The following is a 26318-nucleotide window of genomic DNA, read 5'->3' on the forward strand; positions in this document are numbered from 1 at the left end:
TTTAAACAAAGCCTACTGAACCTACCTTTAGAAAAATTCAGTCCCACTTGGGGTAAAAGCAGTTATTTAACAGAAATTTATTCTCTTTGCCTTATGAGTTTTAAATTTTTATATAAAATAAAAGATGTCAATTTCAAAAAGGTAAGCTAAGCTTACATATCCCCAATTTTTTTTTTCCCCCAGAAAGGTCAATTAAGAAGTCTTTTCAATCACTGGCTTGAAGGAACCAGATTATAGTGGCCTCACTGTGATGTTTTTCTTACTTCTTATACTAGAGACTCGTTACAGTTATCTGGGGGTTTATAGTTTTCAACAAACTGCGAAAAAATTTTGGCCATTACTTCTTAAGATTCTTTTGTGGGGGTTGGGGGCTGGCTGTCTCCTTTTGCAGGGACTACAATTATTGATATATCAGGTCATCTGAAACTGCTTTACAACTAAATTGTGGGTGTTGTGTCCAATTTTTTAAAAATTTTCAGTCTTTTCAAAGGATTCCTGTTGGATCATTTCTATTGCCCCATCTTCACATGTACCCATCTTTCCTTCTGTGGTGTCCAATCTGCACTGTATCTCACCCCATGCTCTTCACCTCAGACACTGTATTTTTCATCTCTGCAATTCCAGTGTGGCTCTCTGGCGGATGTTCCATGTCTATTTAACATGGTCTATCCTTCCTCTACCTTCCCGAATATATGGAATGTGGCTACAGTAACTGTTTCAATGTCCTAGCCAATGAATTCTATCTTCTATGTCACTTCTGAGTCTGTTTCCATTGACTAGATTATTCTCTTTATTACAGCTGTAGTTCCCTGCCTCTTTGCACAATTGTCCGTTTTTAATTGATGACTGGATATTTCTGTATCTCTATAAATATTACTGTGCTTTGTCTGAGATGCAGTTATTTGAAAACAGTATGATCCTTTTAAGGCTTGCTTTGAAGCTTTGTTAGGTGGGACCACGGCAGCCCTTGGAAGTGAGTTTGCCCTACTGCTGAGGCAACACCCTTCTGAATTCTCTCTGTGATGTCTCATAGTTTCCCACTGTGGCTGGTGGGAGCACAAATTATTCTTGGCCTTCTGAACTCTGAAGATTGTTCTCTGCTCCTTTGGGCGGGCAGGGGTGGGGGTGGGGTGGGGGTTCCCCTGCCCTGGGTGGTTTCCTAATAGGCACTGATCATTACTCAAGGGAATACTCCAAGGACACCTTTTGAAGCTTTGTGACACATTCCTGCAGGCAGCTCTCTCCTCTCACACTTTGGCCTCCCTGGATTCCTAGCTCCATTTCTTCAACTTCAGGGAGACCAGGAGGCTCCACCTGGGTTTCTCGTCCCTGCGCTGCAGCCTACAGACTCTCTAGGTAGTGAGCTGAAAGTATTGCAGGGCTCCCCCAGATTGTTTCCCTACCCAAAACTGCAGTTTTCATACACTCTGCCCAAATTTCCAGTTGCTTCAGGTAATAGGGGACATCCAGTCCTTGTTACTCCATCTTGGCTGGAAGCAGAACTCCCACTGTGAGTTTTAAGCAGGGAAAGAAACTACTCTGGATCATACTGTCTACCATACCCCAAGACGTATCACAGAAAGTTCTGATGGAACTTCTAGCCTACCTGGAGGTAGGAAGGGGACAGAACAACTGAAGTGTCTTCCACCCACATCCCTGACCTGCACTAGAGTTGATCTCCTTTACTAAGAGGAAGAACTTACACTAAAACTATGCTGAAAGTCAGCCTGAATAAAGAGAGCTTCAGGAAAAAAAAATTCCCTACTGAGGCACTAACAATGATCATTAGGTTATTATGTGTACTACGTACTGTGAACTGAAGATAGTTATTTTTATTCGGGGGTTCCTGGGGACCTGAAAATTATTTCAAGGATTTGTCTGGGATAAAAAGATTGAGAAAGGTTCATAGGGACAAATCAAAATCAACTATGTCTTGGTGACTGCTGAGGCTGGATTAGAAACACACAGGAATTCACTGTACTAACCTTTACTTTTACATATATTTGAAATTTTATGTAATAAAAAATTACAAGCACCTATGGAAGGAAATGAGCAATGTATCTGAGTCTGAAGGACCTAAACTGCAGCCAGCACCAGGAACAGCCAAGGAGAAAGAAAGGAGCACAGAAGCTGAGACAAAGTAGCAGAGTTAGAAAACCTGAAAGGCACTGGGTCTTTGTTCTAGTTATTTTCAGATCTGCCCCTCCTCCCAGATATTTAAGAAATAAATCCCCCTTTTTGCTTAAGTTAGTTTAAATCTAGATTTTTCTCACTTAAAACTCAAGGGTGCCTGCTACTAATATGGCTGGCAAACCATAAACATTTGTATTTATCCTTGTGAAGTATGCAGTATATCCTGGGAATTCGTCAAAATGAAAAAGAAAACCCTAAAGTTGTTAACTTTTGATCATTTTTAGATATTAAGTCTATTTTTCAAATGTTTCTCTGCCAGGATTAGTTTCCCATCAAGAGGAATCAGGAGCCCTTGGGAAGCCACCAATGCCTGATCGGGGGCAGAAAACATCAGGATGAGTCTGGAACACCTCTGGATACTAGAGACCTCCAGGATCAGGTTGAAAGGATGCAGGACAGGACCCACTTATTGGCCAAAAATGATCAATTTAAGCACTGAGGTTTGAAACACATTTAAGGTGTTAAAATCCATGAGTTCATATTGATGCTTAAAAACAAAACAAAACAAGAAGGAAGAAGAAAGAAAACCTCACTGGTGATATCCTTTTTGGAAAATTCTAGGGAAGTACTTCCTTTATTCTGAAAACAAGAAAATAGGAAAGAACCAAGCATTTTATTCTTTCTGTACAAACTGTACCTCACCATAACCAAATAACTGACGAAGAATAATATACCTTTTCACAAGAATCCCAGCAATAAACACAGAAGGAATACTAAGGTATCACTATTTTGCAGTCCCTAAGGAAACAATGGATTTGGGGAATGATCATCAACAACCACGCCAAAAAAGGGGGAAAAGCTGCCAGGGACTGCACAATGGATGGTGCAGGCTGACAACACATCACAGGAAACAGACATAGCTCCTACATGAGGGTGACAAAAATAAGTGCATATGTTTATAAAATTCTTTACAGGGAAGAGACATTAGAAATCTGAAGGGATGAAATAATTTACAAACTGGTCTACACTGTAACTATTCTTTTCACATTAACCACTGTCTTGGGTGAAAACCTGAAGTCTGAAGTATCTAGGGCAGAGATAGTGCTGTGTGTAATCTGGGCTAATTTCCTGAAAACTGGTAACACCAAGTACAAAAGTGCCTACCAGAAATATTTGTCAGCATCCAGCAGACATGGCAAGGCTATTCCATATTCTTTTCTTTTCAGGAAAGCTCTGCCTTTCTCATGATATCCCATAGCTAACATAAGGGCCTAGAAAAAATACAGATTTTAAGAAACATCACTTTAAACTATAATAAACAAATTATATTAAAAGTATATTTAAATCTAAAGAAATCATGGGCAGCCCCGGTGGCCCAGTGGTTTAGCGCCACCTTCAGCCCAGGGCATGATCCTGGAGACCTGGAATCGAGTCCCAGGTCGGGCTCCCTGCATGGAGCCTGCTTCTCCCTCTGCCTGTGTTCTGTGTTTCTGCCTCTCTCTCTCTCTGTGTCTCTCATGAATAAATAAATAAAATCTTAAAAAAAAAAAATCTAAAGAAATCAAATAAAATGAAAAAAAAAAACAAGATCACAACTAAATATAAAAACTAAATTAAGAGAAATACAATCAAAAAAAAAAAAAAAAAAAGAAATACAATCAAAGTTTCATTTCATTTCAATGGTGAAATCAAGCACTCAGTGTAATGTGGCTGATAGGGTCATAACCAGCATGTGTCCATTTGTTTCCATCAGTTTTTTTTAGTATCTGCTGATTTAGCTCTATTACTAGTATTCAGTAAGACTGAACAAATCAAAAGTAGCCAGTAATGCCTGTTATCCTTTTGATAAAAAGCATTCATGGGCACCTGGGTGGCTCAATGGGTTATTTATCTGACTCTTGGTTTCAGCCCAGGTCATGATCTCAGGATCGTGAGATCAAGTCCCACAGCCAGCTCCATGCTGGAGCCTGCTTGGAATTCTCTCTCTCTGACCCTTGTGTTCATGCTTTCTCTGTCTTTCCTTAAAAAAAAAATTATTTTACTTTCTAGCTTTTTTTTTTTTTTTTTAAGATTTTATTTGACAGAGCACAAGCAGAGGGAGTGGCAGAGGGAAAGGGAGAAGCAGGCTCCCCACTGAGTAGGGAGCCCAATGTGGGGCTCGATCCCAGGACCCTGGATCATAACATGAGCTGAAGGCGGACACTTAACTGACTGGGCCACCCAAGCGCCCTTCACTTTCTAGTTTAAATCAAGTTTTTTTCTGAAGTATTTGTCAACTCCAGTATTCCTAAAACAATCTTTAAAAGGTAATCCATAGGCGCCTGGCTGGCTCAGTCACTAGAGAATACTATTCTTTTTTTTTTTTTTTTTTTTTTTTTAAGATTTTATTTATTTATGCATGAGAGACACAGGCAGAGGGAGAAGCAGGCTCCCTATAAGAAGCCCAATGTGGGACTCGATTCCAGGACTCTGGGATCACGCCCTGAGCCAAAGGCAGACGGTCAACCACTGAGCCACCCAGATGTCCCGAGAATGCTACTCTTGATCTCAAGGCTGTGAGTTCAAGCCCCATTTTGGGCACAAAGCTTACTTTAAAAAAAAAAAAAAGTCCAAAAATTTAAGTTCATTAATATTTAGACTTGAGGGTTTTTTTTAGACTTGAGTTTTTATATAATTCAGTTTGTAGGTTTTCTAGAACAATCTATATATCACTTTTTTCAAAGATTTTAAAAAAGTAATCTCAACACCCAACATGGGGCTCAAACTTACAACCCTGAGATCAAGAGTTGCATGCTCCACCGGCTGAGCGAGCCGGGTGGCCCTAGCTACCATCATTTAACATAAGAGAGCTGTGGGCAAATGATTACTAACATTAGTAATCAAGCATCAATCCACTGAGAGCTACCAAGTTTTCTTATTAAAATTCAACTTTAATCCCTCATTTTAAATGATATAAGTCATATAGTAAAGCCTACTCAGCCTTGTCCTTTATTTTTTTTTTATGTTTTTATTTATTTATTTATTTTTTAGCCTTGTCCTTTAAAGACAGAAAAATTAAAGCTGACCTGACCCACAGTCATCACAGCCCTTATTATTAGAAGCTACTAGACTCTAGGTCAGACACTCATCTCAGGGTCCCAGCTGTAGAATCCTGCTGTAAAGACCTCCTGGAGTGTGTTCAAAGATCACACCACCTCTCTCTCTGTGTGTGTCTATCATAGATAAATAAATTAATTAATTAAAAAAAAAAAAAAAAAAGATCACACCACTTCCTGCCTATTCCAAATGAGCAAACAGGGAAATGGGAAGGCAGGGAGTGATGGGAAGAAGCACCTGTCGGGCTTTTCTCAAAATACATGCCCCCTCTCTTCTCCTCTCCTCTCCAGCTCCCTAGTCTGCTCCAGCCCTTAAGAGGACATGGCCATCTGGTAAAACAAAAACAAAAACAAAAACGACCCCCACCAAAACCACCACTACCACAAAGAGACACTTACGTGAAAGGCAGCACATGGCCATCAGGCCATCAAGCCATTTTGTTCTACTGCACTGAAAATCACAAGGCGAGTCTGCTGTACGCAGGTGCTCCTCGCATGCTTACATCCTCTGTTTATAAGCTCTAATGGAAAACTGTTTCTAATCCTTTCTAACCGTCCAGGAAAACCACTTCTGTTCTGACAGCAAATCAAAGCACAAGCCATACGTTTCTCTAGTACGTACTTTTCTTTCCGAAGGAGGAATTCTGATAGATCTGCCCGTCTGGTTAGCTATGTCTAAATACGGTGTGGTTTCTGGATCCACCACCATCTCAGCTGCAACAGAACCAAAAGGAACTCCATGAATTTAACACTAAAAGGCAGTAATGGGACATCAGGAACATCAGCCGGTGCGGAGGAAAGTCCATGAGAACTGTGCCCCCTGTGCCCCATCCCCCGCCCCAGGTGCTGTGCCACCACCTTTAAACCCGAGGGAAACAGAGCCCAGAGTTCCGTGTACCTCTCTCCGCCAGTATCTCCAGGCCTCTCTTGGTCCTCTGAATTCTTCTCTCTTTTAGTTCAGCTTCATTTTGCTCTTCTTCTTCAAGCTGGAAGTTTTTCCTCACATCCTCTTCAGATTGTTTTAGTTCGAGCACCATAGCTTTGACATTGTGTGTTACTCCTTGTTCTTCAAGGGTTTTCCCTGTAAAAATCAAAAATGCTTGCCACAAAGAGAGCCATTAAATGAACCGGATCAGTCATTCTCTCTGTTAAATGGAACTCCTACACCTGCGTTAGTACTCATGAGCCCCCTGGCCACACACTTGGTAAGAACACACTGACATCTGGCTGTGTGATTCTGTTACTGTTAAGCAGGGGGTAAAATCAGCCAGTGGGGGCATCTGGGTGGCTTACTTGGTGAAGTGTCTGCCTTTGGCTCAGGCCATGATCTCAGGGACCTGGGATAGAGCCCTGCGTTGGGGTTACTGCTCGGTAGGGAGTCTGCTTTTCCCTCTGCCCCTACCCCTGACTGTACTCTGTTCCCCCTGCTTGTATTCCCTCATGCCTTCTCACTCTCAAATAAATAAAATATGGGGATCCCTGGGTGGCTCAGCAGTTTAACGCCTGCCTTTGGCCCGGGGCGTGATCCTGGAGTCCTGAGATCGAGTCCCACATCGGGCTCCTGGCATGGAGCCTGCTTCTCCCTCCTGTGTCTCTGCCTCTCTCTCTCTATAATAAATAAATAAATAAATATTTTACAAATCTAATATCTCCCAGTGAATTTTCCTACCCTCTCACTGGAGAAATAATAAACCCAGTTCATAGCAACAGATGAGAAGCCACAGTGCAGTGGGGTGTAACACAGCGGGGCAGTTAAAAGCAAAACTCTCGGGTTCTATCCCTTTTCAACTCTGTGGCCCTGAGTAAAGTGCTTACCTCCTAGGACCCAGTTTCCTTACGCATAAAATGTTAATAAAGATAGTGTCAGGGCAGCCCAGGTAGCTCAGCGGTTTAGCGCACCACCTTCAGCCCAGGGTGTGATCCTGGAGACCCGGGATCGAGTTCCCACATCAGGCTCCCAGCATGGAGCCTGCCACTCTCTCTGCCTGTGTCTCTGCCTCTCTCTCTCTCATGAATAAATAAATAAAACATTTTTTTTTAAAGTGTCAGATATCAATGAAACAGAATGAAAGCATATTAACAAACTCAAAAGCTAGTTCTATGAAAAATAACCAAATACATAAACCTAACAAAAATTAAGTTAAAGGAACAACCCCCAAGATGCAGAATAGACACAGATACATATAAATTTTTTTAAAATAATGAAATTTTACGAACTATATATATAAATTTGAATACTTTTCTGGAAAACTCCATTAGATTTTTTTTTTTAGAAACCTGACATTCTAACATTTATGTAGAAAATTAAAGATACACCAATAGCCAAGTCACACTGATAAAGAAGAGCCAAAAAAGGGACTCATCTTACTAGATTTTAAAACTACAACAAACCACAGTAATAAAAAAAAAAAAACTCTAGGGACACCTGGGTAGCTTAGTGGTTGAGCGTCTGCCTTTGGCTCACATCATGATCCTGTGGTCCTGGGATTGAGTCCCGTATTGGATTCCCCTGCTTCTCCTTCTGTCTATGTCTCTGCCTCTGTTTCTCATGAATAAATAAAATATTTAACATACAGCATGGTGACTAGAGTTAATTACTGTATCATATATTTCAATGTTGCTAAGAGTGTAGATTTTAAGAGTTTTCATCACAAGAATAAATTTTAACTATGTGAGTTGACATTATTGTGCTCATTCCACAACATATACAAACACTGAATCATTATGTTGTACACCTGAAACTAATATAATGTTATATGCCCATTATATCCCAATAGAAAAACTCTCTATGGTTCCGATGCAGGAATCAACCAACTGGTAAATGGAAAGAATGGGAAGTGCAGAAACAGAGCTCTAATAAAGGAAGCAACAAGTATCAGTGTGGAAAGGGCAGGTTTAGTGGGGGATATTAGAAGAACAAAGCTGGATCCTTAGCCTTTAAATATATAAAGGGGGACTCTGGAAAGATTATAGAGCTCATGCAGATGAGGCTAATACAAGAAGCTGTAGAAGCCTATCTGTGTGGCCCTGGGCTTGGGGAAAGAACTTATTAAAATACAAATGATAAGGTGGAAATAAATGGATCTGATAACAACAAAATCCAGGATTTCTGCCCAGTGAAGAATAGCACAAACAACTGTCTCAGAGAGAGAGGACAGTGAAAAGCTATCTATGACATGTGAAACAGATGATGGGAAATGGCTCATGGAGAAGGCAGGATAGGGCCGTGTGCAGGCTGCATTCCACCAAGCTAGGCTGTGAACCTCTCTAAGCCCTAAGAACCTACTGGAAACCAATCATAGTGCCTGCCTGAGCTGCTATGACAGCTAACCGGTCTCCTGAATCTGTTCATGCCTCCTTCAAGTCCGTTCTCCTACTGCACCCAAAGGGATCTTTAAAACCCAAATATATCACGTCATCCCCCAGCACCCATGGCTTCCAGCTTCTCTAAGGAGAAACACTAATACGGTACGAGTTCACAGAGCCCAGCAGCACTACTGACATTGTGGGACAAGTGAGTCTTTGTCCTGGGGCTGTTCTGCGCCCTGTGTGATGTTCAGCAGCATCCCTGGTCTTGACTAAGTGACAGGATCACAAGCCTCCATCCCCACCCACAACCAAGTCATGACAACCAAAAATGTCTCCAGACATTGCCAAATGTCCCCTGCGTGGCAAAATTGTCCCTGGTTAAGAATCACTACAATAACCTTTTCACTGTGGCCTCTGCCTGGCCCTCCAGCCTTAAAACGCACTAGCCTCCCCTCACTTTCTACACTTGGCCATACTGGACCTTTTCAATTACTCAAATTCACATCAGGGGCTCCAATATGAGGCTCTCTCAATTGGAATACGATCCACTGCCCTCACTTAGCTTTAGCGCTTCTGCCTTGGGGAGAACTTACAGGAACCCCCACTTCACTCTGAGCACACCTACACTTCCATTCTGTAACATTTCCTCAGACCTGTAAGGAGTGTCTTTTCTTCCCACAGCACAGAACACACAGTAAATACTGATTAGAAGAGTTTTCTGTTTCAGGTTTTTATTTTAATAAATTCTACAATAATCTGTTTTAGATTATCCATGCAGTAAAGCCCCTAGAAATTTGTGATTAGAAAAACAGTGAGAAAAAAGATGCAGAGTCATTCCATTAACTCGATATCAAATCTGCACTTCGGTATGACATACCTAGTTGAAGTTGTTTCTTGTTTATGACAATTTTGATATAATTTTCTTGAAATCCAAAGGTTTCAGCTATTCTGTAAAATAAACCAGTATAGGCTGCAGGTGATCAATTTGTTATTATCAAGTGGAGTTTAATCATGACAATTATTTTATACATTTCACTGAGAAATGCCCAGTACTTTGATTTACTATCTCACAAACATCACTTTCTGATAAAGCCAGCTTACTTAGATGGTTATTTGAAACTGTAAAAGAGACAATGTCCTTTTAAAACTATCTGCTTTACTATTTGTTTCCTCATAAAGTGGGGACCACTCATGGGGAATATCTTCTGAAGAGGAGGGCCCTCGCTGCATGTCAGGAGAAAATCCATTCTCTATACCTTCTGCGGTCTCCTTGGAGGAGCCCATAATAGAGGGTTGTTCCAAACAATCTTCTCCTCATGTGTGTTGAATGAATGTTGCTTCCTGAATCCATCCCTAACAGCCCTGATGTAGACCAAAGAAAATGAAAAAAATCAGCTTCAGAAATAAGGACTGGCTAGCCCTGGAGGGACTCAAAACACTTACCATTTAAAAATATAAAAGTAAATGACATAACCAACCAGGTCTCAAAAGCTAGAATGTCACTAGTATGTGACAGGTATTTTTCCTTTTTACAGATGGGCCAACAGCCTGAAATTGGCTAAAACACTTTGTTGAATGTCATAGCAACTTATTAATGCACTAAGAAATAAAATTCAAAGCTGATGATCCGGTGAATATCAGCCTATTTATATGATTCATTCATTGATTTGAACATGTTATCAAGTACCCGTTAGGTGTTAGGCACAGAGCTCCCACTGATCTCAAGTTCTACCAGGAAATGAAGCACGAGGTGCCAGTCCTGAGTTCTTGCTCTGCCCTTAACAGCCAGTGTGAGCCTGACCATACTGTGCAGCCTCAAAGCCTCAATTCTCCTCCCCTCTTACAGGACTGTCACAAAGGATCATATGAGCCAATGCAGGAGGGCTGAGAGCATCTGGGGCATGGTGTAGACAGATACTTACTTCGACCTCAGTTCTCTGCCAGTGATGTGCAATCGGGTCTCCAAAAGGTTTTTCCTATCCTGTTGAAAAAAAAGGCAAGTAAGAGAAACTATGGATGGAACTAGAGACCATTATGCTAAGCGAAATAAGTCATCAGAGAAAGACAAATACCATATCATCTCATTCATATGTGGAAATTAATAAACAAAACAGATGAACATAGGGAAAGGGAGGGAAAAATAAAATAAGGTAGAAACAGAGAGGGAGACAAACCACAAGATACTCTTAACCATAGGAAACAAACAGGGTTGCTGGAGAGGATGTGGGGTAGGGGGGCGGATGGGGTAATGGGTAACAAGCATGAAGGAGGGCACGTAATGGGATGAGCATGGGTGTTACATGCAACTGATGAGTCACTAAATTCTACCCCTGAAACTACTAAAACACTATATGCAAACTAAACTGAATATAAATAAAAAACTTAAAAAATATATACTTCAGTGTGACGCTTTTTGGTGCTACTGTCTATAAAATCAGGAAGGTTGAGACCAATGTCAAGGACTAAAATGATGCATGCCTGGCAGAAACGTGACTGAACATAATGTGACATGTGCTGACCCTGTGACCTAGAAGCCTCAAGGGAGTGGAAGTGTGCACCACAGGCAGGGCTTCAGCATCTGGTGGGAGGTAGGATGTTCAGAGGGGTTTGTGATGCGTCTTTGTTCAAGGGAACTGGCCTCTATGGCACAAGGACTCAGACCACCCAGCACTACAGTCAACCCCAGGGAACACATTTTCCCTTTCACTGTGCCCACTGAGCAGGGAGTGGCAGGGCATGATCTGGGCACCTCTTCATTCTCTACTGGCTGAGCTTATGAGGAAAAACTGGAATCACTAGGGAAGCCCATGAGACCATGCAAATCTGCTCAGATTCATACTCGCCAATCAGCTTTCTGAGTGGTGGTCTGGTTTCCCAGGTGCTGGATACTAACAAAGAGGAGGCCTGTATGGGTATACTGCCCTTTGAATTCAAGAACGGGCATCCTGAGATAAACATATATATATATATAATTTTCTTTTTCTCATAAAGCTCTTTTTCCTACAAATTTTTTAAAGCTTTAATGAGATAAAATTTACATTTCCTAAAGCTCATCGGTTTAAAGTCAGTAGTTTCCAGTACACTTACATAGTCATACAACTATTACCATGATCAAACTTCAGAACATTTTCATCATCTCCTTCAAAAAAAACACTGTATTTTGCACCCCCATTCTCTGCCTGTATCCTCCAGACCCCAGGCAATCACTAATCTAGTCCCTGTCTCTATGGATTTACTCATTCTAGATATTTCATATAAATGGAATTATACAACATGTGGCCTTTATGTCTGGCTTCTTCTTCTTCTTCTTTTTTTTTTTTTTTTAAGATTTTATTTATTCATGAGAGACACAGAGTCAGAGACATAGGCAGAGGGAGAAGTAGGCTCCTTGTAGGGAGCCCAATGTGGAACTTGATCCCCAGCCTGGGATCATAACCTGAGCTGAATAGATGCTCAACCACAGAGCCACCCAGGCGTCCCTGTGTCTGCCTTCTTTCATAATGTTTCTGAGGTTCAGCCATGTTGAAGATGTGTCAGCACTTCATTCCTCTTCATGGCTAAATAATATTCCACTGCATGGCTCTCATACACTCATATATCTGTTCACCCACTGATGGACAAATATTTGGGCTGTTTCCACCTTTGGGCTAGACAGAGCTAGACAGAGCTCTTTTGTGAGCAGAGCTGCTATAAACATTCACATGCAAGTTTCTGCACAGACACAGTTTTCATTTGTCTTGGAGTAAGCTGCTGGGTTCTGTGGTAGCTCTGACACACATATATAGTTTCATGTCTTCTGAAAACAATTAACACTGAGCAGTCCCTCAGAGGCCAGCAACTTTTGAGTATCCTGCCCCAGTACCACTTCTGGACTTGAACTATGCTGAGGACGTGGCTCTGACACGAGGTCGTGCCACTTGAGCACCGAGCTGATGGTCCTCTAGCCTCCACCAGCACAGAGAAAAGGGAAACGTCTTTACTGATGTGTCCTACTGCATGCAGTTTGGGGAAACCTGAAGTACTCCTTTAATTCTCCATTAGTTCTAAATGCTCAAACTCTAGAAAAAGTAAGCATGTGATGCATGGCTTTGTGACGTCTGGGAGGCCTAGGAGGGACAACCCTACCTTGTAAATGTTCCAGTTTAAGAATCCATAAAATTAACTTTGAAGTTGATAAATGCTCAGCACATGAAATAAAATAAGTTTAACTTTGGATTGCAGCTTAAAAAAAATTGTAACTTATCACTAAGTTAACAAAGCATCGCTACATGTACTTGTTTGGGAAAATTACTCACTTTTCTTAGCCGTGGAGGTAAAAATACCTCAATTGTAGCAATTCCTGTTGTTTTATAATTTTCATTTCCTGTGCCACGTTTGATTGCTTTGCAACGTATTTCTTCTATTATCTTTTCTACTTCATTTTCACAACATTCTAGCCTGTCAGAGTACTTCTTAGCAAGGTCCTGTGAAGCAAAATCAGAGAAGAGATCAATGTGGTGCAAACTCAGAAAAAATGGGGGCACAGAACAGACCAGCGCATCAAGGACTCTAAGGCAAAAAACTGCTGAGTGGTGGTCAGCCTATCAGAGGGAAATCCAGATAGGCTTGGCATCTTGAGAGATACAGAGGCTAGAAAGGATCCAGGGAAAAATAAAAACAAATAAGAGGTAGGAGAACAGACCCAACAGAAGAAGTGAAAGTAACTGAGATTATTGTAGGGGTAAAAGAAAGGAGGGCCATGACTTATGTCACTGTAATACATTATACATTTCTAAATAATTTAACAGAAAATTTTGAATCATTGGGACTGGTTGTAAAATAATTTGCTAGAATGACTCAGCAGAAGTCAAAAGAATACTATACTTACAATCGCAGTTTGTTATGAAGAATACAAATGAATATATAGGTGAAGAGGTACAGAGGTGGACTCTGGAAGGGCCCTGAGTGCAGGAGCTTCTATCCCTGAGGAGTAGGGGTATGCCACCCTCTCAGCACATGGTATACCCATGTGCCAATCTGGAAGCTCCTGGAAACCCATCATTTAAGGGCTTTTATGGGAGTTAGGGTTATTATTGTAGGCATGATGGATTACATCATTGGCCTCTGGTGATTAACTCAATCTCTATCCCTCACCCTTCCCTGAGGTTGGAAAGTGTGCTGAAATCTAATCTTTTTTTTTTTTTTTTTAAGATTCTATTTATTTGAGAGAGAGAGAGAGAGAGAGAGAGAGAGAGAGAGAGAATGAGCTGGGGGAGGGGCAGAGGGAGAAGCAGACTCCATTGAACAGAGAGCTCCATCTGGGGCTTGATCTTGGACCCTGAGATCATGACCTGAGCCAAAGGCAGATGCTTAACTGACTGAGCCACCCAGGCACCCCAAAAGTCTAATCTTCTGATTGAAGTTTGGTCTTTTTGGTCACCAGCCACAATCCTGAAGGTATTACCAAGAGCTGCCTCACTGGAACAAAAGATGCTCCTATTACCCTTAACACTGGGGATATCCCAAGGGTTTTAGGAGCTCTGTATCAGGCATCGAGGACAAAGACCAAATAGCTTTCCCTATTATGCCATATCTAACTCCTGAGCCTAGGGGTTATAACAAGCAAATTCAGAAAAAAGGTCACAAGATGGGTTGTAAAAACTAAAAAGTGAGGCCTATCAGGAATGGGGAAAGATAGGAAGAAAAACTCTTCCCTCCTAAGTGGACAATATGATGCCCCTGTGACAACCCGTAGTCCCTGAAAAACCTACATCAGTTATCTCAGGATATTTGGACTGAGAAAGCAGAGAAGTACATGCTATATTCCAACACAAAATATTTCTGTCAAAAATGATTAATGTTCTCCTGTTTGAGAAAGCAGGCAAACTTCAAGTTCTAGAAACCTCACGTAAAATAATGCCATTTCTGATGTTGCCATTAAAAATTGAGATTTAATTATTAGAAAAATGTATTCTGAACAAATGAACAGATAGCCACTGCATAAAAAAAAAGCTGAGGGAAGGGAGCAATTGTTTTATAGCAAACCCTGTTAGCAAGGAAAACTGAGCAGCAACCCAGCTGCTCCCCATGAACACGTAATACACGCCCTAGTGGCATCAATACTGTCACACCAGCAGGTCGAAATTAGTTCCAAAATACTAATTTTATCTAACACTGTGAAGGTATTAAAAATAGTATGTGCCCAGGAAATTAGAGAACATTCTCATATGAATACAATCTTATTAAACAAAAATAAGCTTGTCAATTCCCAGTAAAAGGTGGGTACCTGCTTATCACTAATACTTTTGGTTTTGCAAACAGTTTACATGGTTAAACCTGGAAATTTCTGGGACTTCAGAATCTTATTTACCAAGGAGACTTTTTTTTTTTTTTTCCAAGGAGACTTATAACACTGCTATTTATTTATGTCTTAAAGGAAAATACCTTCAATGCCAAACCGACTTCTTTATTTTCATCTGTATATGGAGGTTTCCAAAGTTGAATTCTGTCTTCCCTTAAGAACTGGGTCAGTTTTGCTTGAAGATATTTCTTTTGCGCCATTCTTGAAAACAAAACAGTACATGAACAATATCCCACCTACATTTCAAAGCATTTCATAATTTACCAAACACGTTGATGTGTTCAATGTGGTAAGAAGAGCTCCCCTCCACTCCTTCCTCTCCTGTTTAAATTACTTTTAGATTAGGTTTGTTTGTGTTTTTTTTAAGATTTTATTTATTCTTTCATGAAAGACACAGAAAGAGAGGCAGAGGGAGGAGAAGCAGGCTCCACGAAAGGAGCCCAATGCAGGATTCAATCCCTCCCAGAAATCTGGGATCACGCCCGAAGCCAAAGGCAAACCCTCAACTGCTGAGCCACCCAGGCATCCCTAGATTAGGTTTTAACTAGCTATAAACTTCTCTAAAATATACATTGTCTATAGGTATGTTAAAAGATAATATATACAATTACATATTATATGTTACATAAAATATACATTTCAAAGTTGCTAATATGTAGCAAGGTTTATTATACTTTTCTATTTCCTAAACTATTACTCTCTGATGTAAGAAAAAAGATCAAATGAAAGAAAGATGAATCCTTGAAGCTGCTTTCATAAACAATTCAACATAAATATATAAATTATCTTCTATTTGTATTTTGGTGAGTTTAACACAAAGACCAAGCACATTAGTATGATAAACATAAAAGCTAATGTGAACTCTGAAATACCAAAATTCTCTATAACTGAATTTTTTTAGTTAAAAAAGTTTTGCCAGAAAAAAATTTGTATACTTTCCAATAAGCACACAACAGCAGATCTATGTACACTATTCAATCTAACACTGGTTAGATGATCATTTTACAGCTGAAAACACCCAGGCCCCAGGTCTGTAAAAGGACTTGGCCAAAGTCACAAAAGTTCACAGTCATAGCTAGCATGGGGATGTCTGCCTACAACACTGGACTTTGCATTTTGTCCCGCAATCCTTTGTTGCTGGTCTCTCCTGTGTAGGTAACTAGTCTCTCCCAAAGAAGCTTCTGGCAGCAATGGAGTTGTCTACTCATCTCTCACCAGCATAGCAATTTGAAGGGGTGGGTAAGGCTGCTAGAGAGGTCAAACAGCCAAATCAGAGAAGCAGTAAGAAAAGTGAAAGAGTTATTAATTTCTGAATGATGAAGACAAGTTCTTTTTTTTTTTTTTTTAAATGAAGACAAGTTCTATTGAATAAAAAAATATATACAAGGCTAATATAACCTTGATAACTAACTTTTTCTTTTTCTATATAGGGCATGTAGTATTCCACACCACCAAAACTCAAATCACCTAATTTTTAAATCAAGTTTGTTAACTTCAGTGTATTCCATAAATAAATATTTTAAAAGAAAGTTCACACCTATTTTATATCAGTCTGAGGGGAGAAAGAGGGTAATTAGTACGGGAGGAGGAAAGGGAGTGAGGAACAAACACACCAACGAAGAGGTGCTTGCGCATCTCGGTGACCCACGTGAGAACCCTAGATCTTCAAGCACTCACAGAACAGCTGCTCACACAGAAAAACAGAAGTACTTAGCTTTTCAGGCACAAACGAATCACCCAACCACTACACCTAGTTCCCTACTCAAAAGTCCTCATGAATTCTGGATAAAATACCAACAGGGAGGGGTGATCATTTCAAGGGCAGCTTACGGAGGGAGGCAAGTTCTTTGTACCGCCTGATTAAAGGCCCAAAGGGAGTCACCAACGCAACGTGCGTCTCACACTCTGCGCACGGAGGGAATCAACAGATGGAGGTCTCTGTGCATGAGACTTAACGTTTAAAAAGGATTAACCTGATGTTTTGAAATTAGCAAAAACTTCAGTTACAGGCCACAGAATAAAAGAGGATACATACTTGAAACCAAACCAAAACCAAAAAAAAAAATTTAATAAACCAGTTTTGAATTTTAGAGGCAGAAAGTTTCAGTACGCGTGCCATACAACGTCTCACATTACAGCCACAAAAGCAGGGATGTCTGTCAATTCTTTCTCAACAAAACGAGGGGGAAGGGGAAGGATGCCCAGAAGTTCATTAATATTACTGCTCCAAACTGAAAGTGAAACATTAGAAACCACTCCTTTGACATTTTCACTTCCACTTCTGCAAAGAATCCATCTATGGTACCCAGAGCTTTTCAAATACACATGTACGCACGTATATTCAAAATACATTCCTTTTCCACCTAGGAGGAGTAATAAAAGATTCTTCAGTTAAAAACTAAGAGTAAGGGGAGATGCCAAATGCAGAAGCAGAGCAATGCAGGAATCAACCAGTTTGTCATTAATTAGCAGGAAAAAATCTAGCTCCGACTGCAAATAAATCTCAAATGACATGTGTGGAGGAGCGGTGTTGGGATTCAAGCTCTTCATCTAACGAGATTTACTTTAGCGTCTACGTACCTTCCTGCGTCTCCCCCAGAACAATTCCATGCAAACCCCCAGCCCCGGGCCCAGCCCAGCGCAGACCTAGGGCCGCGCGAACCGTCGGCGCGTCCCCGAGCCCCCGCCGGCCTCCGCGCCTCCGCCCGCCGCCCGCCGCCCCCCGCTGTGGCCGCGCCCACCCTGGGCGGGGGACGCCTCGGGGTCCTGCCGGGAAGCGGGGCGTCACACGGCGCCGCTGAGACCCCGGTCGGGGACGGCCGCCGAGCCCCCGCCTCCTCACCTGCGCCACCACCGCGCCCGCCGCTCCCCGCCGAGTGCCCGGATGCGGCAGCGGCTGCCGTTTGTTTTCATTCCGGGTGAGGCTGGCCCCGCCCCCGCCGCTGCGGCCGCCGCGCCACCCTCGCGCGGCCAGAAAGCGGGGTTGTGGGCGGGGCCAGAGGGCGGGGCGGGGCTAACGCGGGGGCGGGGCGGCCGGTGGTGGGCGGGGCCAAGACGGGGTGGGAGGGGAGGGGAGGGGCGGGGCCTGGGGGAGGCCTCTAGCCCCCGCCGAGGAGCCCGAGGCGGTGTCCGGTGTCCGGGCGGGACCGGGCGGGGCCGGGCGCGACCGCAGGCCCGGCCCAGTATGCTCGACTTGGGAGGAAATCGTACCTGGCTTCGTTTCTCCAAAAGCTTTGCAGGTCAGCGGACCTTGCAGGAAGAACCCTCTACCCCGGAGGGAGAGTTGTTCCCTCCAAAAGCTCGGGTTTTCCTCCCGCTCTCCACTGGGCCTCCACTCACGGTGAAATTAGGTTGCTTCACCCGGACTTCCTGGCTCCTGTCCCCCGACACCGGCCCTGATAACTGGGTCTCCGTCACACGACCGACCCCAAGGTCTATGGATATCCGTCCGCCTACTCCCAAAGCTCCCTGTCCCGCACCGTGGTAAAAACGGATAAAGCTGCCTGGGCTTTGTCCGTGTGTGTCTAGGTGAGAAAATAAGACAAGAGTGCATGAAAATTAAAGGCCACTTGTGAGATGCTCTGGGAACGTCAGCAGAACCCAGGTGGCTGAGCACAGGTTCTGGCAGAGCTTTGAGAAATGGATAGATGACCCTTTGGTAGATGGACCTCAAAATGGAAGAAGGCTACCTCAGATCTCTGCAAGTTTGCTCGTTTGAGGCTGCTGGCCGGCCCATCCTTTCTGACTCCCAGAACTGTTGTAGGGCCTGCTTTGGCATTGTGATGGGATGGGGCTTGAGAGCTTACTTAGGTCATGCTCGCAGGCAGCCAGCTCCAACAAATGCCAGGGGGGTACCTGGGCAAGCTACTTAGCTCTCTATCAACACGGATAATAAGACTATGCACCAGGGCATGGTGGCTAACCTCTTGTGCTGGGATCTGTCTATCCCTCTCACTACACCAGGACAACCGTCGGGATGCCATTAGCCCCAGCAGTACATTTTCAAAAATGGATGTTTTGGATCTAGAATAACAAACACCAGGGGGCCCTGGTGCGGACAATCTGAAAGGGCCTCTGCACATCCTCAGACATCCCCTGTCAGGAGACGTGAGGCAGGACCCCTCCTCCTGGTGCCCATCCATTCCCTGGTGGGAAGCCTTAGTTGGAATGTGCCATTAAATCCATTTTAAGGAGGAGAAACATGTTCCCAAAGGTTCTGTATATGCCCGTGTTCCTGCCCATTACAGAGAGGCCACTGCACACACTGTGCAGAGCAATTTCAGTCCCCTTTTTCTCATCTCTTGACTTGGAAGCATTGCCTGTGGGTCCACCAGTGCATGCTAAGCTGGCAGATTTCTGTGTCTATCCAAGTAAAGTCTTCTATCTCAAGAGACCTTCTTGGGGCACACAAATACTTAGAAAATCTTTGAAATTAAAGTTCTTTACATTGAGCCAAATCAGCTGCTTGGTCAAAAGACAAATGCAGAATGGGGGGAAATATTGGTAAGTCACATCAAAGACAAATCTCCTTGGTGTATAAAGAGCTTTTACAATTCAATAGGAAAAGGAACAAAATAGAAAACTGGGCAAAGATCTCTGTGAATACAGTTCCCCGAGGAGGAAATACAAATAGTCCATAAACACATGACAGATTACTTAACCCCTACTCAAAATGAGATTAATATAAATTAAAACTACACATGGGGTGCCTGGGTGGCTCAGTCAGTGAAGCATCCAACTCGATTTTGGCTCTGGTGTTGATCTCAGGGTTGTGAGATTGAGCCCTCTATCAGGTTCTGTGCTGGGCATGGAGCCTGCTTAAGAATCTTTCACCCTATCCCTCTGCCTCTCTCTTCCTCTCTAAAAACAAAACAAAACAAAACAAAAAAAACAAACTACAACAAGATACCACCTTATGCCTTTCATCAGATGGAAAAAATGTGACAGCTGGTGAAGGCAGGGCTGTGTGGAAATAGACACACTCTTTAGTTGCTCCAGGAAGGTGAAATTGGCACAACTCCGACAAGGGCAATATGGTAGTAACTGTCAGAATCAAAATACATATTATCTTGAACTAATAAATCAACTTTTATCATTCTTGCTGTATTGTAGTAACCTGCCTCCTTTCTGTTCTTTGTAATGCTGACATTTAATGGCTTCAACTGTAATTTCATAAGATGAAGAATTCTTTGTCTTTTTGTTTTTGTCGCCGTGGATTTCATAGTAACAAGGAATCAAGTAATTTCTGCTGGAGTTGAACCAGAAAAATCCTTAAACATCCTTTAGATGACAGTGAAATTTAATGCTGAATGTTATCAACTCTTGCTAGAAAAGTAACAGGAAGTTTCAGCATGTTGTTTGGCTTTATTTAGAATTGGTTTGATCAGAACAATATACATGTGTTGGTGAAGTTGTGCAGTAAACTTATTTTTTAGAGATGAGGAAGTTGATTTAAAAAGAAAACCAGCTCCTTCTTGATTTTTCTATTTATAAATGGGAATTTGGGGGAAGTGGTTATAAACTGGAATTTTCAGGGAATTTCAATGATGACTCACATTTTCAGTCTGGTAGATTTTCAATCAGTGATAACCTTATTTGGAGGCATGGTCATTTTATTTAGGATCCTAGCTGGATAAGAAGAACATGGAAGGACAGAGAAACCAAGCAGGTGGTGAGGGAGATTTGTTCCCACCCTGGTTGGGAATACATAATTTCAATCCCACTGGAGGATGATGGAAGCTGAAAGAAATTTTGAAAAAATCAGATGTAAGAGTTACTCTGATTTCCAGGAAATGTGGGTTGGAGGCTGGATTTCAGGTACGACCAGGAAGGGCTTGGCTGCTCACCTGACCCAAGTAGAATCCCTCTGAAAGCATGCAGTCCTCAAGTTCTGTGTCCTGGTTTCGAATCCCCAGCATGTTCTGCTCCCAGGTGTTTAACCCAGGTACCTCTGTTCATCTGTCTCCCAAGAGGTGGGTAGATGATGTTCCAACTCTCAAAAGAAAAGAAGTGACAAAAAAAAAAAAAAAAGAAAGAAAAGAAGTGATGGCAGAGATGATAAAGGAAATCAAACCATGGTATTAGTACTATTGAACTAAATTCAGAATAATCTATGTTTTGTCATTTAACCCATTTTCAGTGTTAAAAATAATTTGATATATAGTATTAGTTTTGTGATTTTAAGTCCAAGGGTGAATGGAAACTAAAATGAACATAGTGGCAAGAAAGTAGTAGTCATTGCTGTAGGCGTGTGGTTTGAGAAACTTCCATGGAATACTAAACTACTTTTTTTTTCTTTACTTGATTCCGGAAAATGATTAAAAATAACATAGCTTGCATGACAGTTAAAAAGGTAAAATCTTGGGCAGCCTGGGTGGTTCAGTGGTTTGGTGCCTGCCTTCAGCCTGGGGAGTGATCTTGGAGACTGGGGATCGAGTCCTGCGTTGGGCTCCCTGCATGGAGCCTGCTTCTCCCTCTGCTTGTGCCTCTGCCTCTCTCTGTCTCTCTCTCTCTGTCTCATGAATAAATAATTTTTTTTTTAAAAAAAAGGTAAAATCTTCTGCTCAGGTCATGATCTCAGAGTGGGGAGATCAAGCCCCACATCAGGCTCCATACTCGGTGGGGAGTTGGCTTGAGAGTCTCTCTTTCCCTCTGCCCCTCCCTCTGCTTGTGTGCTCTCTCTCTCACTAAAATAAATAATCTTTTTAAAAATATTTATTTACTTATTATATATATATATATATATATATATATATATATATAGAGAGAGAGAGAGAGAGAGAGAGAGAGAGAGGCAGAGAGAGAGGCAGAGACACAGGAGGAGGGAGAAGCAGGCTCCATGCTGGGAGATCCATATGGGACTCTATCCCGGGACTCCAGGATCGTGCCCTGGGCCAAAGGCAGGTGCCAAGCCGCTGAGCCACCCAGGGATCCCTAAAATAAATAAATCTTTAAAAAAAGAAAGAGAAAATGAGAAATCTCCACCATTTCTCTTTTACAAACATACATACATACACACACACACACACACACACACACACAACCAATTGCCTAAAACTTTGGGGAATTCAAATTCAACAGGTGATTTTTTTTTTTAAGAAAGATTCATTTATTTGAGGGGAAAGGACAGAGGGAGAGAGTCCTGAAGCAGACTCCCCACTGAGCACAGAGCCAACAGAGGGAGGGAGAAGGCTTAATTCCATGACCCTGAGATCATGACCTGAGCCAAAATCAAGAGTTGGTTGCTTACCTGATTGAGCCACCCAGGTGCTCCTTGGCTCCACTTTTGAGCAGGTTGTAACATTCGCTTTGTTCCCTTATGGGTGCAATAAAATCTTTGACACATGTTCATTTTTATATGAATAAATATAAAACTCACTGAATGTGAGTCTTGGTTTTACTTTTATTCTGAAACGTTAACACTTTTTATACCCTGGAAAAAGTTGGCCGCTGAGCCTCTAGACCTTGTGTCCATGGTCCAGATGAAAAGAGGGGAAGGGCAAAGAATGAAAAGCATGTGTCAACTAAATCTATCCATTTCCATTAGGAAAACAAGAGCTGATCCCAAAGCCCCACCCCTTAAACTTCTGACTTGACTAGAAAAAAATGTCATTAGAAAGTCAATAGATGGGGCACCTGGGTGGCTCAGTGGTTGAGCATCTACTTTTGGATCACGTGATTCCGAGGTCATAGGATCTAGTCGAGGTCATAGGATCTAGTCCTGCATCGGGCTCCTGGCAGGGAGCCTGCTTCTCCCTCTGCCTGTGTCTCTGCCTCTCTCTCTCTCTCTGTGTGTGTGTCTCTCATGAATAAATAAATAAAATCTTAAAAAAAACAAAGAAAGTCAATAGACTACGGGCGCCTGAGTGACTCAGTCAGTTAAGCATCTGCCTTCGCTCAGTCATGATCTCAGGGTCCTGGGATCAAGCCCTGTGTCAGGCTCTCTGCTCAGTGAGAAGTCTGCTTCTCCCTCTACCCCCTGCTCGTGCTCTCTCTCTCTCTCAAATAAATAAATAAATAAAATCTTTTTTTAAAAAAAAGAGTCAATAGACTAGAAAAAAAAAAAAGCCACTACTACTTGTGTGTCATTTTGGAGAATCACTGCTTACCCCCTTAAAAAAAAATTCCTAATCTACCAGGAAGGAAGAAGAGGGAAGCAGACATTGAATAGATCATCAGCAGTAGGTGGCTCCACCAAAAGACATTTAGGCAAAGCTTCAGTTTGATAATATCTACTTCTTGTTCCCTCCTTTCCCTTTCTTCACCTTCCAACCTCTACATCTCCAGTGCCCACTTCCTCACAAGTACTAAATTGTCACTCTGAGGGTACCTGGGTGGCTCAGTGGTTGAACATCTGCCTTTGGCTCAGGGCATGATACTGGGGTCCTGGGATCAAGTCCCACATTAGGCTCCCTACATGGAGCCTGCTTCTCCCTCCCTCTGTGTCTCTGCCCCTCTCTGTGTGTCTATCGTGAATAAATAAATAAAATCTTAAAAAAAAAATATCACGCTGCTCCAGCCTAAGTGATTCATCCTAATGTGCCCGATACTTGGTGTTAACCCAAAGGAGGGATGAAATAGCAGCCACAGAGCTTAATAAAGTATGAGATTGCTGTGATCAGGGATAGTCTTGCAATGGAGCCTGTTGGGAGGAGACAGGCAAGGAGAGGGCTCCCTACTCCATTGGCTGATGCCTATATTACCTGCACAGAGTCAGCGTGCACAGGAGTGTGGGGGAGGGGAAAACGGAGAGGGGCAGAGGGAGAAGCACAGTCCCTGCTGGGCAGGGAGCCCAATCCAGGGCTGGATCCCAACACCCTGGGATCATGACCTGAGCTGAAGGCAGACTCTTAACTGACTGAGCCACCCAAGCGCCCCTTATTATTTTTTTATTAAAAAATATTAAATAGAGGCACCTGGGTGGCTCAGTGGTTGAGCATCTGCCCTTGGCTCAGGTGATCCTGGGGTCCTGGGATCAAGTCCCGCATCAGGCTCCCTGCATGGAGCCTGCTTCTCCCTCTGCCTGTGTCTCTGCCTCTCTGTGTCTCTCATGAATAAATAAATAAAATGTTTTTAAAAATATATTAAATAATAAAATGAGAGAATAAATCTAAATCTCCTGATGTTTCATTACCTGAGCTATAACCATTATTAACATTTCCATGTAAAATTTTCCAGTATATTTTTCTTAATAAGAGCTTTTAAAACTTACATATATATATGTCCCATATATGCAATTTTTAATCATACTTTAAAAAATTAATATATCTGAAGAATTTTTATTATTTCACACCTTCATAAATATAACTTCAAGAACTACCTAATATCTCACCAAGTAGAAATACAATAGACCAGCCCATCATCTCCTATTGTTGGTCATTTGCATTTGTGTTAGAATACAGGCTTGCCTGCTGGAATAGACTCCAAATAATAAAGGGAAACTGAAATATTGCTTATCTAACAGCCCTGGGGGGTTCGGTGGTGAATGAAGGGAAACAGTCTCTCCATCTCATTGCCCTGCCATCTGCAGGGTGCTGCCCTCCTCTGCAGACAGCCTGCCCGTGGTGGCTCCTTAGCACAACCACGTGGATTCCAAGCCCAGGGAATGGAAAAGGGGAAGGGGGCGGGGAGCCCAGTCAGAAGTCAAGTGCTTCACACCTAACGTCTCCATTGGCCAGCATGTGGTCACATAATCGTACAAAGGAAAGGAAGGAAGGGTATACCCGGGTATACCCGGGTATACCCCTGTGGCCTAGGGCAAGGATTCCACTCTGAGGAGAGGAAGAGAAATAGGTATTGGCTGGGGAGGACTAGTCACAAGGTTGTTTCTAATGATTCATTATTTGTAATGGTGAAGGTCATCTCAGGTGTGAAGTTTCCTCGAAAGTGTGTTTTGAGGTGGTAGTTAGTTCTGTTTTGTCGTGATATTTCCCGTAGATGAATCGGTCGAAGGTACAAATCCTTGACTCCCTACACTACTGATAACTTTACCTCTTTACCTTTCAACAGATGTGATGTTACAATTTTTTTTCAATTTGCCTTTTTCAAGGGAGACGAAGGAAGGAGGCAGGAGGAGAGATGATGAAGGAAAAGGAGAGCTTGCTTTTTTTTTTTTGAGCTTGCATTCTTTTTTTTTTTTTTTGAGAGCTTGCATTCTTAACAACTAATGCTTACTGTTGTTTTTATTGCTCCATCGGTCCTTGTTTGCTTTTATTGTTTGCAGAACACATATGGATGAATTTGCACAATTTTTTAAAAAAGTATTTATTTATTCATGAGAGACACACAGAGAGAGGCAGAGACACAGGCAGAGGGAGAAGCAGGCTCCATGCAGGGAACCCGACGTGGGACTCGATCCCAGGACCCCAGGATCACGCCCTGAGCCAAAGGCAGGCGCTAAACTGCTGAGCCAACCAGGGATGCCCTCTATAAGACTTTTTTTTTTTTTTATAAGATTTCATTTATTTTGGAGAGAGAGAGAGAGAGCACGAGGGGGGAAGGGCAAAGGGAGAGGGAAAGAGAGAAGCTCAGACTCCCCACTGAGCACAGAGCCCCATGTAGGGTTGGATCCTATGACCCTGAGATCATGACCTGAGCCAAAACCAAGAGTTAGATACCCCACCAACTGAGCCCCCCCCTGCTCCCCTTGATTCTATACAATCTTATTTGCTATCTTAATGTGTGGAATTCCTGTCCCCCCAGTAAACTATCACCTCTTTGAGGGAAGATAGACTATATCTTAAATTTCTATTTCTTCCACCCGTGCCTAGCACAGTAGATGCTTAGGAAACATTATTGATATATAATGATTCCCTAGGAACATTTTTTTGGAAATTTCTATCCCCTGCCTCATAAATTTCAAGATGAATCTACTTCTGGTACATTATATGACTGCAGAAATATATACTACCTCTGCTAGCAACCACATATGCCCTTCCCATCATATGAAGAGAGTGGCAGACCAGAAGAGACCACCTCTCCTGGAGAGGACCTGACAAAAAGGGACTTTCCATTGGTTCAAAGAGACTGCAACCTGGGAGGAGAGCAAGGTGGGAGAGGCCCACCAAACTGAGAGAGGATCCTGGGAGATAATAGGCCCAGTGGTGTTCAAGAGGACAGAGATGGACATCCCAGGGAACACTGAATGACAGCCACAAACGTCTAGACTTCATATTCTAGGAGATCAGAAAGTTGATTTTGTTTTGTTTGCAAAAGAATGGCAGTGTAGAAGAGGCATAAGACTAATCTGATAACCACATGCAGGAAGGACTAGGAGGGGTCTGGACGTCACTGCCATGGTTCAGGTAGAAAGAGATACAGGCCTGGCTAAAGGTAGCTAATGGAGGGGTGCCTGGGTGGCTCAGGTGGTTAAGTGGCCAATTCTTGATTTTTTGGCTCAGGTCATGATCTCAGAGTCATGAGGTCCAGCCCTGCGTGGGGCT

General features: G+C 42.5%; 1 protein-coding gene across 1 annotated transcript in view; it reads right to left on the reverse strand.

Annotated features, from left to right (window-relative positions):
* Window positions 1-17853, reverse strand: part of NUB1 (negative regulator of ubiquitin like proteins 1) — a 29459-nt gene extending 11606 nt beyond the window's left edge. The window contains exons 1-8 of the mRNA XM_041752961.1: window positions 17720-17853; window positions 14961-15078; window positions 12833-13000; window positions 10460-10518; window positions 9415-9485; window positions 6127-6309; window positions 5851-5942; window positions 3298-3404 (exon numbers count right to left, since the gene is read on the reverse strand). Of these exons, the coding sequence (XP_041608895.1) occupies window positions 3298-3404; window positions 5851-5942; window positions 6127-6309; window positions 9415-9485; window positions 10460-10518; window positions 12833-13000; window positions 14961-15078; window positions 17720-17790 (869 nt within the window). The 5' untranslated portion in view covers window positions 17791-17853. The remainder of the gene's footprint in view (window positions 1-3297; window positions 3405-5850; window positions 5943-6126; window positions 6310-9414; window positions 9486-10459; window positions 10519-12832; window positions 13001-14960; window positions 15079-17719) is intronic.
* Window positions 17854-26318: the final 8465 nt, after the last annotated feature.

Source organism: Vulpes lagopus, chromosome 4 (assembly GCF_018345385.1).
Source record: "Vulpes lagopus strain Blue_001 chromosome 4, ASM1834538v1, whole genome shotgun sequence".
Lineage (NCBI taxonomy): Eukaryota > Metazoa > Chordata > Mammalia > Carnivora > Canidae > Vulpes > Vulpes lagopus.